At 31.6% G+C, this 19,306-nt stretch overlaps 1 protein-coding gene across 8 annotated transcripts in view; it reads left to right on the top strand.

Annotated features, from left to right (window-relative positions):
- Positions 1-19,306, top strand: part of LOC127735532 (nuclear hormone receptor HR96-like) — a 201,069-nt gene that overhangs the window by 62,073 nt on the left and 119,690 nt on the right. For 4 of the 8 annotated variants that reach the window (XM_052245735.1, XM_052245733.1, XM_052245734.1 and 1 more), the window contains 2 exons: positions 2,671-2,726; positions 15,286-15,343. In XM_052245735.1, the coding sequence (XP_052101695.1) occupies positions 15,325-15,343 (19 nt within the window). In that variant the 5' untranslated portion in view covers positions 2,671-2,726; positions 15,286-15,324. The remainder of the gene's footprint in view (positions 1-2,670; positions 2,727-15,285; positions 15,344-19,306) is intronic. The other 4 variants (XM_052245739.1, XM_052245736.1, XM_052245742.1 and 1 more) reach the window with 2 other exon arrangements.

Below are 19,306 nucleotides of genomic sequence, written 5' to 3' on the forward strand. Positions count from 1 at the left end.
ATGTTTTAGTTTAAAGACAAAATAATCAAGATTGGTAAAAGGGGAGGTTTGTGCACATGTTATACATGTTTACAGAAACTATGATAGATAGAGAGAATCTTTAAATGGCATGTTTAAACACACATTAATATACATAAACAGCAAAATAGTTATTGATGCAAGATCTACTGTGCACAAAAAACTCTTATGAGCCTCCTGTTATTGTATGTTTGAGTTTAAAGACAATTAATCTAGATAGGTAAAGGGGGAGGTGTGCACATGTTAAACTTGTTTCATATTAATCCTGTATTATGTTTAAGTACATTCCTGTTGGATTGAGGTTAGCTGTATTGGCTCAAGGCTTAGTATATCACCCTAGTTACTATGCCTTTGGTCCAAGAAACCTCAATATTAATTTAATAGAATTTAGATGCTCAGCTAATCATTTCTTCTTTAAAATGTCCTTTATATGTATATACAAATTTACGTCATATTCTTAGGAAAAGTCTAAACTGTTTACCAGATGACTTTGTGTTGAATCTAGAAATTATAACATCTGGAAGTAAGAATGATAAATGAGCAAAATGAAGATAATTTTTTAAATGTTTTTGATTATATAAAAAAAGACCAAAAGGTTATTGTTTAAACATGCGTATACTCGGAATGAAGAGATCCACACACACACACTCATATATAAAAAAGAAGATGTGGTATGATTGCCAATGAGACAACTCTCCACAAGAGACCAAATGACACAGAAATTAACAACTATAGGTCACCGTACGGCCTTCAACAATGAGCAAAGCCCATACCGCACAGTCAGTATACAGGTATCGACAGATTGTAGATCCATGAATGTGTATATGTATATAACAATAATATTTAGTTTGCTTTTAATTTACTGATAACAAAATCAATATCAGTACCAATAAAAACAATATTTAATGATCTAATTACAGTGTTGAATTGGTAACCTTTTAGAAAAAGTTTATTTAAAGGATCGATAAGTTTACCAGGATCGTTTCTAAATTTCCGGGCACGGTAAACAATATTGCCGTAAAAATGAGTATGTGCAATCCCGTTTAAAATAAGTTTTCTACAGGTACAACCACACTTCAAAACCAAATCTTTATATTTGTGGAAGAATTTAGTAACAGATGCATATTTTTATGCCGTTGGCAATGGGGGCATTAAGTGTTACCTTTGACTGCCTTCTGTCTGTACTCCCATTTTTGTTCCACACTTTAACTTAAGTTTTCCTAATCCAAGTTTTATGAAACTCATACACAATGCTACAAACCAAAACACAGACAGAGTTCAAATTTGGGCAGTAAGTCATTTACCATTCTAGAGTTATGTCTCTTTTTAATTTGGAAAATTGCAAAACTTGAGGGGGGGGGGGGGGGGGCAGGGGCATTCGTGTCCTAAGACACATTCTTTTTTTTATTTCTCTTTGGTTTCTTCCTATTTTTCCTTTTTCTATATTGATTGTTTATATGTCTCTTAAATTACAGGTGTTTGATTTGAATTATGTAATAATGAATTTAGTATATGTTTGCATGCTATGAAATTTTATTGAATAATTGTATTTTAGGAGAACAGATCTAAGTTGGACTGACTTGTGTCTAATCCATTTTGTTTAAACCAAACACTAATAACTAAAGAAATTACTCTCCTATACTTGAAAATAAATGAAGTGATTTACATAGTTAAAATGATAAGATGAATAAGATAGAGTTAAATGGATAAGCTGGTCTTTAGGTGTTTATATTTGTAATACATGTATAGATCTATTAGGTAGGTGTTAACATTCCAAGTATATATCTATTTCGTTATATAATGTAGATTATTTCTGAGGTCACCTGTACTTTTACATCTTGAATGGCAGAATATCTGTGTCAGTGATAAATCTATAAATATTTATGTAAGTTATCAGATATTATACAACAGATTATTGTAGTAGTGTATTTATTTACCCCTATGTTTGTCAGGTGGGACAGATATATTTTCCCCTACTTATCATAAATTTTGGACATGTAATATTAAACTTTGACTGGGATTGTTTTTAAAGTGCAAATTTTGTTCATTGTCACGAATTCTGGTTTATCATTGTAAAAGTACATGTGTCCTTGATAAGGTGAAAATAAACCAGTGTGTTTTAATTTAATTGCATATATATTTATTAAATATATTCTTAAATAATTAACTTCCTGACAGCCCTAAGGTGGAGTTCCTAATGGCATGATATTAAGTAGAATAATTGTTTTATTGTTACCATATTTTGACAAGTTTCCTCAAGTGGGTGATATTACAATTACTTAAATGACAAGTTTTTACTAAATATGTAGTATGTACTAGATAAAACACTGTAAAAAGTTTTTTCAGAAAAAAAGATCCCAAAATATTTTTTTACTAATTCTTACCTGACAGAAAAGATTTTGTCACTAAAAATTGTTGAACCAAGGTAATCTGCGGATCTTAGATTTTTGAAAAAAGGGGGGGCCACCAAGGCAATGTGGAGTTGGACTTGTAGTAGTAATAGGTCTATGCATCAACCATATATGTAGCTCCACCAAGGGGGAGGGGGTTAGCAAATGCACTAAACTGTCTTTAATAAGTACAATTTACAAATATATTATATGCTGTGATTGCTGTCATTTATTTCATATTCTGTTCAATTTTACTTCTTAGATTCAGCTAGAACCAGTGGAGTCAAGAACAACAAAGATTTTGTATTGAAAGAAACAGTAAGTTTTATTGATACTATTAAACATCATAAGAACAAAATATTTTTTTTGGCCTTACTTATTCAATTACCCTCCCCCCTTATCCCCCACATTACAAATTACAAAAACCTCTCATCTTTCACAATTTTTGTCTAAAGATTCCCAATCAGATCTCATCTACTTTCAGAAACAATACTATGCCAAACAGGTCTTTGCATGATCACTATGAGTGTTGGAATGCATGTTCAAAAATTCACTGCGACTGATGTCAAAATATTAATTTGAACCATCATTTTCATTTCTAGATTCCATATAGGGTAGGGAAATGAAATGACCCCCATGAACATGATTGACCCTGAATTAGAAAATTGATATTTATTCAATGATCTTGCCCTCAATTGAAATAATTAGTGAACAAAATATTGTTTTTTTTTTTAAATAAAAATATCAGAAATATTAACTAGTGCTATTCAGTCAAGTTATTCTGAAAGTGCAAAGCAGTAGTATGTGTTTGAATTAATTAGTTGTTTATTGAATAAGGATAACAGTTTCATGATCTCCTTTTGAGTAACTTGGGCATTTAATAATGATTACCAACTCAGAAGGAAATCTTGAATGATTATTTTGAGAGGTTGGACAGGGGATCCCTGATTCCCAATTCCCTACTCTCCCCCTAACTCCCACTTCCCTCCCCTCTTACTCGCAGACAAAAATGGGTCAAAGAAACTTTTCAATATCTCGGACAAGTTCTAAAATAATGGACGATCGACTTTTTTAAAAGAGTTGTGCCCCTTGGAAATATTAAATTTATGGAAAATGGCCTCATAAGCGCTCTCACGGGTACAATTCTTGCCCGATTTATATAAAACTTATACTATAGGTTAATATCAGCAATATCTCGGACAAGTTTTATAATGGTGGACGATCGACTTTTTTTAAAAGAGTTATGTCCCTTGGAAATATTAAATTTATGGAAAATGGCCTCGTTAGCGCTCTCACAGGTACAATTCTTGCCAGATTTTTATAAAACTTATACTATAGGTTAATATCAGCAATATATTGGACAAGTTCTATAATGGTGGACGATTGACTTTTTATACAACCACAAAAAATTTTGCAGTCGTATATTGGTATCACGTCATCGTCGTCGTCAGCATCGACCAAAGACATTTGGTTTCCGGACAATAACTTTAGTAAATGTAAATAGAAATCTATGAAATTTAAACACAAGGTTTATAACCACAAAAGGAAGGTTGGGATTGATTTTGGGGTTTAAAGTCCTAACAGTTTAGGAATTAAGGGCCTAAAAGGGACCCAAATAAGCATTTTTCTAGTTTCCAGACAATAACTTGTGGAACTGTGTATGGATCTCTCTGAAATTATACCACAAGTTTCCATACCACAAAGGGATGGTTAGGATTGGCTTTGGGGGGGTTATGGCTCAAACCGTTTAGGAATTAGGGACAAAAAAGGGTGGAAAAACAAGGGTTTCCTGGTTAATGGACAATTAAAAAAAAGTACAATGTTATGTTTGGATTACCTCCCTTAAACTGCTTTTGAATTATGTATAAAGAAATGTTGTATTGTCTTGAGGTGATTAGCTGTCAATTTATTTTTAGAAGTTACTATTTAAAAATGCTGATTAAGGAATATTAATTTTAGCCTTGATTATGTATGTCATTTTCTATTTTAAGGCTTTTATGATGTATTTAAATGGGTAATTATGGTTGCAAACTTTGACTACAGTTATTCTGTGTCAGAAACCTATTATGTGTCAAATATTGAATTACAATCCAAATTCAGACCTGTATCAAGCGCAAATATTGTGTCCATTTTTGCCCCAACTGTTCAGGGTTGGACCTCTGCGGTCATATCCAGCTGCGCTCTGCGAAGCAATTTATTGTGATTTTTGTTAGTAGAAAAATAATGCAAATATGAATTATTGTGAATATTTCAAAGTCTAAGATGAGTACATCAGCAAAGAAAACAATTCTTCACAAAGTTCACTGGAAATTGCTAAATGGAAAAAAATGTATCTACCAAAATTAGTAGATGTGCAGTATTTAAGACTCCTGAGCAAATGTAAATACATAGAATACAAAGAACTTTTTAAAAAAATGTATAGATTAACGGTACTTATCTAAAGTTTAACTTTAAGGATGAAGTGTTATTTTGTTTGTCAAATTCTTTTCAACACCAGGGTTTGAATAGTTCTGAAAAATGTACTGTAAATTTTTACTTCTATTATAGTACAACAGACTGACTGTATCATGCTTTAAATTTTCAGTAATCATACAAGAGTTCTCTCCCATATGCATGTAAATCTAAATCTATCTGTGGATACTCCCAATGAAATGTTAACAAGTTAATTTGATATTCTGTTTGATAGTAAAAGCAATTAATCTTCTTGATTGATTAGTTAAATGAAAAAATAAAGTGTTAAATTTTTATGTGTACATAACAAACATGTTTATTAATAATGCATAAACAATTTATTTTGAAAGCAGTAAACTTATAATCAAGAATCCCTTGGAGAATCATTCATCAACTAATTCATAAGCTCTTATAATTGAAGAGTTTTACTTAAAATTCTCTAGATTGTATAAAAGATATTATCAAAATTCAGCAGAGATAGAAAAATAAGTTATTTGTCCCAACTGCTCAAAATCTTTCTTAGATTAATTTGCTTCTTGTAAAATTTTCTTCAGTGTTGTAGATTTTTTACAACAGGTATAAAATATGATTTATTCCATATTGGTATTATTTAAGCAGGTTTTTGTGTATGAATAATGGATTTTGAGGCCAGAATTTCGTGCCTTTTTGTATATATTTATAAAAATAAAAGTATTTTTCAGACAGATACCTTGAAGCATGGCAATGTTCACGACATGTACTGAAAAAGGGTGCTCTTTTATTACAGAAAGTAGCAGTAAACTCCCTCATACATACAAACCCTGATCAATTTTCAAACTAAAGAAATTATAATTAGTAATCCTGTTCTTGTTTAACATTAACAGGGTACATTGCTGTCTAAGCTGTATCATGAAGGGAAAGTGTAATAAATTTCTTATTAAGTATTTAGAAATGATACAATTAAAAGCTTCTATAGATTAAGGTTCTAAAATTGAGAGATTTAGTGCTCATAATTTAAATATGTTTTTAGCCAACAGGAAAGTTTGGAATGACTGTCCAAAAAATGGCTGACAATGCTATAAATAGAAAATTAAGAAATGCATATACAAAGGTCTGATTAAATTACAGAGTCACATCAAGGATAAGTTTTCCAGAAGACCTTGCATTAAATAATAGACTGGATACACATTTTCAGGGATAAGTTTTCCAGAAGACCTTGCATTAAATAATAGACTGGATACACATTTTCAGGGATAAGTTTTCCAGAGGAACTTGCTTTAAAATAGTAGACTGTTCTTTATGTGCCTGTCCCTGGGTCAGGAGCCTGTAATTCAGAGGTTGTCATTGGTTCATGTCTTGTCATATTTGTTTTTATACGGCCGCAAAATATTTTTGTGGTTGTATATTGGTATGACGTTGGCTTCGTCGTCGTGGACGTTGTCCTCGTCGTCGTCGTCCGAAGACACATTGGTTTTCGCACTCTAACTTTAGTTTAAGTGAATGGATCTCTTTGAAATTTTACCATAAGGTTAAATACCACAAAAGGAAGGTTGGGATTGATTTTTGGGGTTATGGTACCAACAGTTAAGGAATTAGGGGCCAAAAAGGGGCCAAAAATAAGCATTTTCTAGTTTCCAGACAATAACTGTGGAACGGTGTATGGATCTCTCTGAAATTATACTACAAGTTTCCATACCACAAAGGAATGGTTAGGATTTGCTTTGGGGGGTTATGGCTCAAACCGTTTAGGAATTAGGGGCAAAAAAGGGGGAAAACAAGGTTGTCCTGGTTAATGGACAAATACTTTAGTACAAAACATAATTTAAAGCAGTGTAAGGGAGATAAATCAAATACATCATTGAAATTACCTCCCTTACACTGCTTTTAAATTATGTTTAAAGAAATGCATATTTATAAAGGAAGACGAGTAAAAATATCTGCAAATGTTGCATCTTTTATCCATATGAAAGATTTGACACTATATTTTAAATTCTATTATAAAATAGATTAAGTTAGCACTATGGTAAATTTAAATGGGTAATTATGGTTGCAAACTCCATTGGCAATTTGAATTGATATTATGACCATATCTTGAGGGAAAGAATTTTTTTGGGGAAAAAAGAAATTGTGGGGGGTCAATTTTTTCTCATTTTAGATTTCAGAAATTAAAAAGAATTATTCTTCAAATATTATTTTTTTTTCAAATTTCAAATATTGAAAAATTTTAAGAAGTAATCTTTAATTGCACAGTATGGCGCATTAGATTTGTAAAATCTTTGACCACATTTATTTATTTGTTATGCCGAATCTAACCGTGTATTTAGATTTTTAATTTTGGGTCCAGTTTTCAAATTGGTCTACATTAAGGTCCAAAGGGTCCAAAATTAAACTTTGTTTGATTTTAACAAAAATTGATTACATGGGGTTCTTTGATATGCTGAATCTAAACATGTATTTAGATTTTTAATTTTTGGCCCAGTTTTCAAGTTGGTCCAAATTGGGGTCCAAAATTAAACTTTGTTTGATTTCAACAAAAATTGAATATATGGGGTTCTTTGATATGCTAAATCTAACCATGTATTTAGATTATTTATTTGTGGGCCCCGCTATCAAATTGGTTCATATTGAGGTCAAAAGGGTCCAAAATTAAACTTCGTTTGATTTCATCAAAAATTGAATTATTGGGGTTCTTTGATATGCCAAATCTAACCGTGTATTTAGATTTTTAATTTTGGGTCCTGTTTTTTAAATTGGTCTACATTAAGGTCCAAAGGGTCCAAAATTAAACTTAGTTTGATTTTAACAAAAATTGAATTCTTGGGGTTCTTTGATATGCTGAATCTAAACATGTGTTTAGATTTTTGATTATGGGCCCAGTTTTCAAGTTGGTCCAAGTTGGGGTCCAAAATTAAACTTTGTTTGATTTCAACAAAAATTGAATATATGGGGTTCTTTGATATGCTGAATCTAAACATGTATTTAGATTTTTGATTTTTGGCCCAGTTTTCAAGTTGGTCCAAATTGGGGTCCAAAATTAAACTTTGTTTGATTTCAACAAAAATTGAATATATGGGGTTCTTTGATATGCTGAATCTAACCATGTATTTAGATTTTTTATTTGTGGGCCCAGCTATCAAATTGGTTCATATTGAGGTCAAAAGGGTCCAAAATTAAACTTTGTTTGATTTCATCAAAAATTGAATTATTGGGGTTCTTTGATATGCCAAATCTAACCGTGTTTGTAGATTTTTAATTTTGGGTCCCGTTTTTTAAATTGGTCTACATTAAGGTCCGAAGGGTCCAAAATTAAACTTAGTTTGATTTTAACAAAAATTGAATTCTTGGGGTTCTTTGATATGCTGAATCTAAACATGTGTTTAGATTTTTGATTATGGGCCCAGTTTTCAAGTTTGTCCAAGTTGGGGTCCAAAATTAAACTTTGTTTGATTTCAACAAAAATTGAATATATGGGGTTCTTTGATGTTGATGCTGAATCTAACCATGTATTTTGATTTTGAACATTGGACCATAATAGGTCAATTAAAAAATTCAAGTTCTTAGACCACATTCTTTCTGTGTCAGAAACCTATGCTGTGTCAAATATTTAATCACAATCCAAATTCAGAGCTGTATCAAGCTTGAATGTTGTGTCCATACTTGCCCCAACTGTTCAGGGTTCGACCTCTGCGGTCGTATCAAGCTGCGCCCAGCGAAGCATTTTATTCATAAATTGTACTGCTATAAATTAGACTGATCAGTTTTCTTGTTTGAATTGTTTCGCATTTTTCATATCTGGGTCTTTTATAGCTGATTAAACAGTATGGGTTTTTTCTCATTGTTGAAGGATAATACTATGACCTTTAATTGCTTATATCTAAGTCATATACCACATCTCTTATGGTGGTTTTTTAAGACCTAACACATCTCCTTATGTTTATATGGAACCTTAGTATCAAGGATATGTTTTCCAGACAACCAATATCATTAACTTGACTCCTCTGCAAATTCAGGCCAATAAAGTTCAGAAGGCTGTTTACTGAATGATAAGAAAACTTTTTTTTTTCTCTGCAGAAGTAAAAACAAAATGTGTGAAAAGAAAGACATTTTGCAAATGGCTTTGTTCTGACTTATTTTATATACTAGTAAACTTAAACAGAGACTGAGCCATCTTCTTCACTCTTTCTGAGGTTTTGGTCAAAGCATGGAAGTAAAATTTAAAAGGAATAACAACGACTAATTAGCATGTATTAACAGCCTGCAGAGCTCTGTACTAAAGTCATATGATTTTATCCAATAATAGTCTCAGCAGCAAGACCCCTTTGGTTACTATCTGTGATACCGCAGTTGTAAAATGGCATCTGGAATTTCTTATCAGTCACGTGATTTTATCGAGTCCGGTAATTATGAAGCACCTGTGTGAAATCCGAGGTTTATTAATAAGAAGGTGGCGCTGTATCATATAAAACCTCTACCTTCAGAAAGAAGTCGTATGATGTAAAAAAACTTGAAAAACGGACGAGAATTGTTCAACCTACGACAGTTTAGCATGGAAAATTGTATTTAATATAGGATATTTTTGCTTTTTACCGTTTGTTTTAAACTGTTCTAAAAGTATTTTCCGGTTAAAAGCGGATCCCGAGTAAAACAGTTAAATACCGATGAATCGATCAGGTTTCACATGATGTTTAACAAAATAATGTAGACAAATCTAGACATAGATTTTTTTACTGTTGAAATGTGCAAAGTTTATCGAGAAGTATTCTAAATTTATGTATATGTCATAAGTGTCATTGATTACATTATTGAAACTGGACAGCTAAAATAGGGATAATATGTTCGTAAACATATATTTTTTTAAAAAGTGTTTATTGTGGAATACTTGTATTAATATAACAAGCTACAGCAAAAATTAAAACAAACCGACAAAATGAGCTTGCGCTATCTGTCTTATGGCAAATTCATTTTTACACGAATTAGTTTATGTATCAAGAACTATAAATTAAAGGATAGAACCGTTTAGAATTGTGAATATTTTAATTGACTAATACATGAAGGACTTAGATTATTCGTATTTAATAAAAGGGGGTCCAAACATATTTTTTTGTACAATCATCTTCTTAACTTACGGAAATGGCTTTTTAACTGTCTGTAAATATTAAAATTGAAAATGACCCAGCCTTGTTCTCCAATTTCATTTGTGATAGTTGTCAGTACTATTAAGATCAAACTAACCAGAAAAAGGAAAATTGGACTAAAATAAAAATTGAACGAATGACTCTATTCGGCAGCGTACATCAACGGAATGTAACGAATGGGCTATTCGGGTTACTTCGCACGTATATACGACAAAAACTTGTCTGTTCGTAGTTTTCCGTGAACACGAAAATGACCGAAAAGTGTCAGTGATTTGATCGATCACATGGGGAGAATCAACTTCCATGCCAGATATTAAACCAATTAACGAGTTATCGAAAGATGGGCGGTAACGCAGATGAAACCTTTGAAGTGACGACGTTGTTATTCCTTTTAAATATTACTTCCATGGTCAAAGGAAATAAGTTTTTGAGAACTATTTCAAATTTGCACATAATGTTTGGAAATGCATAAAATCAAGAAGTATATATTTGCATAAGATTTTTTATGTTATTACATTTTTATTACGTCATAATATGCACTATTTTCATTAAAACAAAGAAAACTGCAGAGTTTATGCAGTTTTCCATCATTATTTCATTTGTGGAAACATCGTGCGCAGTCAAAAAACAACAAATTAATTTAAGTGAAGCGTTTTTTATAACTATTGACATAATCTTACCAAATATAAAAAAAAGTTTGTTTCTAAGGTGAGCACACTCTTTTCCAATCTTATATTTACTTAAAAATTAAACAAGGAAAATCAAGAAATTTTACAAAATATACCAATTTTGTCATGGTTTGTTGCCATAGTAACTTGTTAGATATGAAATTTGTTTTGTATTCTGAACACCTTGTACCTTAGTGTAGTTAGGACAAATTTAAGAATTTGTATGGGAACTTTTCGATTTGCTCAAATATTTTGGCCAAATAAGGGTCTATTGCCTCTTCTCCTTTATAAATTTTGTTGGATGGGAAATTTAAAAGTTTAATTTGTTTGTGATTGCATCAAATTAATGTAAACAAACTGGTAAATTTCCAAATTTGATAATCCATAAAATTTTCTCCTTAGTTAATAATAAGCATTTAAAAGAACTTTGATATTTGAGAATGATTAAAATTCAAAGTCTGTTGTTCAAGTTTTGATCAAATTTCATTTTTTATCAGGATGAAATGAGTGACTCTGTATTATTTAAAGTGCATTGTATGCAAACACACTGCACATGATACAACCTTTAGGCATAGAGATAAGTTATGTGAGTGTTGACAAATTTAGGTATCAATTAACTAGTTGTCACATTTATTTTTATATTAAAAGTACACATGGCATAGGAAAGGTAGACATTAAGTGTACTTCATAATGAAGCATCGCAGATTTGTGATAAATCATAATTTAAACACCATTATTTCAAGATAAATGAATTATTTTCTATCATAAATAAAATTTATATTGTAATGATCTTTAATATATAAATGCAACATTTAAATATTTTGTGTTATGTCCCTTTGAATAGAATATTATGAATAAATTATGCTAAAAAGATAATAAATGAATTCACAAATGGACTTAAGTTTGAACTTAATTGCAAAGATTTAGTTTTCTTTTTGATGAATTAAAAACAATTGGAAGACTGATACATAGTGCCTGGCAATTGTAATGGTAAATTTTTACTTAAAAAAAGGATGGTCTATATGTTCTCCAATTTTTTTGGTTCTTTTGCTTTTTTCAATGTAAGAAGCTAATTATTGTGCGCTTATGTGGCAACAACCACAGACATGAACCAGTCATCGGTCAACAGTTACCCTGTCAGTGAACTAAAATGGCTGTCGCTTTATCCAATACAAACTTGATCAAAGTACTGAAGTACTGAACATCGGATGACCACAAGTTCTTGAGGATGGTCAAAAGCACTTTTCTCAGAAAAAAACAACATATCTCATTACCTGAAACTGAGGTTAATGTACAGAGATATATTTTTTTCTGAGACAAGTTCGTGCGTGGATGATGAATAAATGACAGGAAATTCAACTTCACCGTAATAACTATTAGATTGTAGTGATACAAATCAGTATACACTGATTTGTTGTTATATATTATATTAAAATAACAGTTAAATATATATATGATTTGCATCCATTTGTATATCATTCTATTCTACTATTCTAATAATAGTGCAATGCAAGTGCATGGTGGACACTTTTCCGTAAAAATTCGATTTTTCTAAGATTGGATACGAGTAGGCATTCATATTTTCCCGCAAAAACAATTACAGAGTTACCGGTCCTTTCCGCATGCTTTAACACAATTTTCGGTACGTGTGCATTGATATTATCAATGATTTTGTACTTATATATATATATCTAACTACAAAACATTTTCATATTATTAATTTATGTTGTAAACAAAAATATTTTTATCAGTATTCATTGAAGAGATGTATTCATATCAAACGATAAGGAATGTTATTTTGCACTCGTTTATGTGCGCATATTTATCATGTTTATAGATCGGTTACAAACCCAAAACTAATTTACATAATGGAAATCTAGGCGATAGCATTACATCGGGATGACCTCAAGGTCATCGCGATGTAATAAAAGTAGATAAAATCCACAATAACATAGATGTCACTAATTGCCTTCTATAAAATCCACAATAACATAGATGTCACTAATTGCCTTCTATAAAATCCATAATAACATAGATGTCACTAATTGCCTTCTATAAAATCCACAATAACATAGATGTCACTAATTGCCTTCTTCCTTTTCCTAGTGTTGTGTCACAAGTTGTTTAAAAAAAAAACCAGCAAGTAATTTAATTTTCTTAATATGGACTTAAATTATCAATGAAGTCTTTTTTCTTAGACTTTCAAAAACTGTTGTTCACTGAGAGAAATTCCAAGTAATTGGTAGCAGACATTGAGTTTTGATTGAGACATTAAATAGGGTTGATTTTAACAACATTGTTCTGATAATTGTTAAATTCTAATGAAAAGTCTCATGCTCCAGTGCATTTTTAATGAGATTCTTTTTTTTCACATACATCACATACATCACTGGAACATACAAAATCTCTCTATATATAAGTATCTAGTCCAGAGATGATAAAAAAAAAATATATCATCAAAATCAATTGATATGCAGCAAAGATTAATACCTTTGAATTTTAAGCCGCTAGGCACTGTATTCCTATGTAAACATTTAATGCAAATACATTGAAAATACTGCACATATATGTACACCTATTGGAATAACCTTAGTAATTTATACAGTTGTTTAAAAAAGTAATAAAATCTTTTAATGGATAATAATTTTTCATAATAATATTTTCCTTTAATTTTGTAACCTGAAGAGACATAACTTTTAATTCTTTATATTCATACATAGACAATATTTTAATAGAAGTTCTGGTGACAACAACAGACTGACATGCTCTAAAACTTAGTTGTCTTAAATAGACCAAAATTGGAAAATGGTACTATACTAAGGACTCATTATGAGGAACACTCTGAAAATTGGTGTATGTCTGTTCAAAGTAAAGAAATGCATGTCTGGAACCCTTATATTCTTCATTTTATTTTCAAGTTATTAAACATACAGGGATCTTGTTTGTCCAGATGCGAACCATAGTTCTCCAGATGTTGAAAAAATGAAGCATCTCACTCACTTTCCATAAAAAAGATATGACTGTGAATCTTTTCTTTATTACTGTGGTCTACTATTTATAGGTATTAGCCATTGGCATCATTCCCACTCTTAAGTCAGACTGGGGCCTTTTTTGACAGCTCATTAGTTCAAATGGGGAAGTATATAATGCCTGTAGAAGACTCTTGTATGTAGTTACAATAATGAAGAGATTATAGAATATTCCTCCATGGACCACCAGATATGTATGACACCGGTGGTCCTCTGGCCATTATTTTTTGAAAATGAGGGGAAGGTTGTTCAACAGTAAGGTACAAGTTCTTGTAGTTATCCATCATTGAAACAGACAAACAGACTCTTAAATTATGTCGTCTTAAGACTGTGATCTTAGTAGATATTCACGCTTCAGGTGACATTGTGTTATGACTTCTAACACCTTAAGTGAACATTTATACTACTTAAAGGTGGTATGTTATTTATTAACATCTTGGCATTTGAAAGTTTTGCAAATAAATCTTAAATCAAGTATTTGTATTTGTAGAATGTATGAAGCTTAATAGAGATCAGATATAACAGGTCTTTTCAAGTTTGATCACTTTTCTGTCTATGATTAGAGGGTTAATTACAGAGTTCCCTTAAATACCAGCGGCTCTTTTCACAAAAAATCTTAAGAGTAGAAATACTCTAGTCTCTTTAAGTCATACACATTTCAGTTTAACTTACGATCAGTTTTAATCGTACGATTTTTTATGAAAAGAATCGCTGGAGTCCTTTTAAGAAATAAATTATGGAAATAATAATTTTTTAAGAAAAGGAATATGTGCATATCAAATATGAATGGAAAAGAAAATAGGTAGAGTTAAAACTCTGAAAATTTTCTCTTCACTATTCCTTGCATTGGAATGATACTTTACACTATTATTAAGCTTAATTTGTAGATTTTTATATTACCTTTTCATGAAATCATAAAATTGTTGTGGGGACAAAACTTAGTTACCATTTGTTTAAACATCAACATATTTTGATGTACATGTCTTTTTTTTATGATAATAATACCAAAGATAAAAATCTTAGTTTTGAGAAATTTATTGTCTTGTTTGTGATGAATGTCACAGTATGCGACAATGATATTCTATTCAGCAGCGCTTGTGGCATTTGTAATCATTTTTAATATATGAATTCTTATATGTATGTATAGGAATGTGAACATTACTGAATATATTGATACATTTTTGTCTAATCTGTCATGAATGTCTCACAGAATGCTAGAAATAGGGATGTTAATTTAGAAGTGGCAATAACAACATAAACTATTTGTTAAAATCTGTATATTTCAGAAACAAGTAGTCTCAATTAGAAAATCTATGTCTTGTATACAGATCGAGGCCCTATACCAGTAGTCTGAATTAATGTCTTGTATACAGAGGCCCTATACCGGTAGTCTGTATTTATGTTATTTCAGTCTGTGTATCTGTATTAAGTTTTGTTGTGCCTACACCAACTGACTTTAATCTCAATTAAAGCCTTTCAATATATAATTCAGTCATAATCAGTAAAGCAGGCAAGAATTTTCAGCACTTTTTATTTGTCTTTTCTTTCTAAATCAATGTTAGGATTTATAATAGGAGATATATGGTTACTAAATGTTAAGATATTATATTTTTAGCAGTTCTACAAAGCACATTGAACTTGGTTATGAATCAAGATGTGGAAGAGTGAATCAGGTAAGATAGACACAAATGTTGTGGCCTCTTTTACATCCATGGTCCCTATATGTTGTGATGTTGTCTATATTTGGAGTCATAAATAAATACTATGGCCTCTTTTACATCTATTTCTCCATTATGCAATGTTGTTGTGTTGTTGTCTATCTTTTGACTCTTACAGAAATGTTGTGACCTGATATTCACTTGTTTGTTTTGTGTTGGATGTGTCATGTTGTGACACATTGCTGTTTGCTTTTGTCATTTTTGTGTCATGCTGTGACACATTGCTTTGTTTGCCTTGCTTTTGTTGTGTCATGCTGTGACACATTGCTTTGTTTGCTTTGACTCTGTTGTGTTATGCTGTGACACATTGCTCTGTTTGTTTTGAATTTGTTGTGTCATGCTGTGACATATTGCTTTGTTTTGCTTTGACTTTGTTGTATATACTGTGACACATTGCTTTGTTTGCCTTGTCTTTGCTTTGACACATTGCTTTGTTTGCCTTGTCTTTGTTGTGTTATGCTGGGACACATTGCTTTGTCTTTGTTGTGTCATGCTGTGACACATTGCTTTGTTTGCTTTGACTCTGTAGTGTTATGCTGTGACACATTGCTCTGTTTGTTTAACTTTGTTGTATTATGCTGTGACACATTTGCTCTGTTTGCTTTGTCTTTGTTGTGTCATGCTGAGACACATTGCTCTGTTTGCTTTGTTGTTTCATGCTGTGACACATTGCTTTGTTTGCCTTGTCTTTTTTGTGTCATGCCGTGACACATTGCTCTGTTTGCTTTGTTGTTTCATGCTGTGACACATTGCTTTGTTTGCCTTGTCTTTGTTGTATCATGCTGTGACACATTGCTCTGTTTGCTTTGTCTTTGTTGTGCCATGCTGTGACACATTGCTCTGTTTGCTTTGTTGTTTCATTCTGTGACACATTGCTTTGTTTGCCTTGTCTTTGTTGTGTCATGCTGTGACACATTGCTCTGTTTGCTTTGTTGTTTCATGCTGTGACACATTGCTTTGTTTGCCTTGTCTTTGTTGTGTTATGCTGGAACACATTGCTTTGTTCTGCTTTGTCTTTGTTGTGTCATACCTTGATACAATGCTCTCTTTCCTTGTCTTTATTGTGTCATGCTGTGATGCATTGCATTGCTCTGTTCGGTTTGTTTTGTTATTTCTTGCTGAGCAACATTGCTTTGTTTCCAGGGCTCTCAGTCATAAAACTTAACTCAGTACTCAGAGTACAAAATTTGTGCTTGAAACACCTAATCCAGTATTTTGATTGGGTGAATTCTGAGTCTGAGTATAACAATAGTACTAGAAATTTTTATGACCACAAAGCCTTATGTCCGCTTTTAAGATATGTCTTTGTTCAGTCTTGCTTTATCTTCACTGCATCTTGCGGTAGTCAATTTTGTTCTGTTTCCCTTCTTCATTTCACCTACATCTTGCTGTTATCCATTGTGTTCTGTTTCCCTGCTTTAACTTACCTACATTTTGTTGTTATCCAATTTGTTCTGTTTCACTGCTTTAACTTACCTACATTTTGTTGTTATCCATTGTGTTCTGTTTCACTGCTTTAACTTACCTACATTTTGTTGTTATCCATTGTGTTCTGTTTCACTGCTTTAACTTACCTACATTTTGTTGTTATCCATTGTGTTCTGTTTCTCTGCTTTAACTTACCTACATCTTCCTGTTATCCATTGTGTTCTGTTTCCCTGCTTTATCTTACCTACATTTTGTTGTTATCCATTGTGTTCTGTTTCTCTGCTTTAACTTACCTACATCTTGTTGTTATCCATTGTGTTCTGTTTCACTGCTTTATCTTACCTACATCTTGCTGGTGTCTGTTTTGTTCTGTTTCCCTGCTTTATCTTACCTACATCTTGCTTATCCATTTAGTATTGTTTTAAAGTGTTATCTTCTGTATTACCATGTCTTGCTGAAACATATCACTTTGCTTTGCAGCTATTTCTTCTCTGTGTCTTGCTATAACACATTTTACTTTATTTGCATGTTGTATCTTTATTGTGTTGTAATTTATTGTCAGGTGTAAATATTGTTGGTACAATGCTCTGTTTACCTTTTCCTGGAAAAAATATTCTAGAACAAGTTTTAGCTTTGAACTTTGTAAAACTTTTCTAGAACATGAAGAACTGTTCTTGAATCAATAAGAAGTTCTAGACATAATTTGGTCTTGATTTCAGGTTCTAGAACACAATTTGTTATAGATTTTAGATTCTAGAACATAAGTGTTCTAGAACTGTTCTTTTATGGTAACCATGATGGTCTAAACATTACTTAAAATTCACATGTTACAGACTATATTCTGTTTACTTGCTGCATATTTGCTGTATTATGACATATTGTCTGTTTGAGTGGTTTCTTTTAAATTCACCATCCCAGACATTGCCATCGCTTGGAATCTGTTGTCTATTGTCATCCATCCATTAACATATTACTTTTTGATTGTCTTGTTGAGACAGCCACTGAACAGACTGAAAAGAAACTTAGCAGAAATGATTCCTACTTTCCTAGAAGGTCCTCTCCAAATGTTGTTGCTTTGTCAACAAGTATGACCATCTTGGCATATTCTAGGTTCTCACTGACTGGAATTTAAAAAAACTTCTTCTCAAGAACAATTCAATTATTTTGGAACCTAACTTAATAGAGTTGATTCTTTGAATGTTCATAACAATGTTGGACCTGAGTCAAACCCTTTTGGGAAATTCAATTTTGATTTCAGATTTCAGAAGAAATAAATAAGTAATATCAAACCATTCAGTAAGTTCCTTTGTTATGTTAGTCCTAATGAAAAGTCCAATATGGCTCCATGTTAACATAAAAGGAGTTGGTTTAGTTTTGGAGGCTTTTATGATAAAATTACTGTATTCTGCTGTGAAGGGGAAGTTTTGTCAACTCAGATTTTCGCCTGTTTTGTCCACTGTGTTGTGACAAATATTGCTGAATAATACAAAATTGAGCTCCAGCTATAAATTTAAAGGAGCAGGGTGCCTGAGATTGCCCTGAAGTCAATTTTTAGGCGACTTCCTTGGGCTGTGAGATGTCCCAAGGCCAAAGTAAGTCCATAAAAGGCTGTCACATAGGCTATTATGTAAGCATATTGGTGTGCTTCAAGTTGTTACAGATATTTTTAGTTCCAGTTGTAACTTATTGATTAACTTATGCCTTTTCAGTAACGAAGATATATTTGAGAAATTAATTTATGGCAATAGAAAACAAGGCAAAGTAAAAATTTTAATACTAAAAGAGCCAAACAGATATCAAGAATTTGGATATGTCAAATCAACAAAAATGTTAATCTCATTCTGCTGCTCTCGTTGTCTACTGATTAAAGGTGATGTACGACTTATAATGCAGTGACAGCAACCTAACAACACAGACAACCAAACAACATCTATAGGGCAGTTTATAATCTTCGTTAAAAGAAATATGTTTATACAATATGTTAGCTCTAAATTTTCTTTTAAAAGTCTATACTGAAGTGGTGGATTCATTGAATAGAAACTACCAGGTACCAAAGATCTGAAATCTACTCCAAATTCTACAAATAACAAAAAAAAAATAATAACATTACGATATGACATAAGACAATCACTGACGTTTTCTGTTATCATTGAATCTGTTAAACCTTACAAGAAGAGCAAATAGCAATATTTCATAGCTGCATAATTCTGACAGGATAAATTGTCTGTGAATTAACATTATTGTTATTCATGACTTTGATTGCTCATAAATCCTGACCTAGTTTGCTATTTATATTACATTTTTAATATTCACCTCCTACATACATCACATGAGGCTCTAGAATTAATTTCACACAAGAGGAATTTTTACATTGCATGATTATAAATTTTTTCTGCTTAAACCATCTTTCCCCACTCACAATAGGATTATAGTACTTCAGTTCTGATCCTTATTTTCTACTTTTAGAAATGAAAACTATTATTTGGTTAA

The sequence above is a fragment of the Mytilus californianus genome, unplaced genomic scaffold (genome assembly GCF_021869535.1).
Source record: "Mytilus californianus isolate M0D057914Y unplaced genomic scaffold, xbMytCali1.0.p SCAF_3, whole genome shotgun sequence".
Taxonomy (NCBI): Eukaryota; Metazoa; Mollusca; class Bivalvia; order Mytilida; family Mytilidae; genus Mytilus; species Mytilus californianus.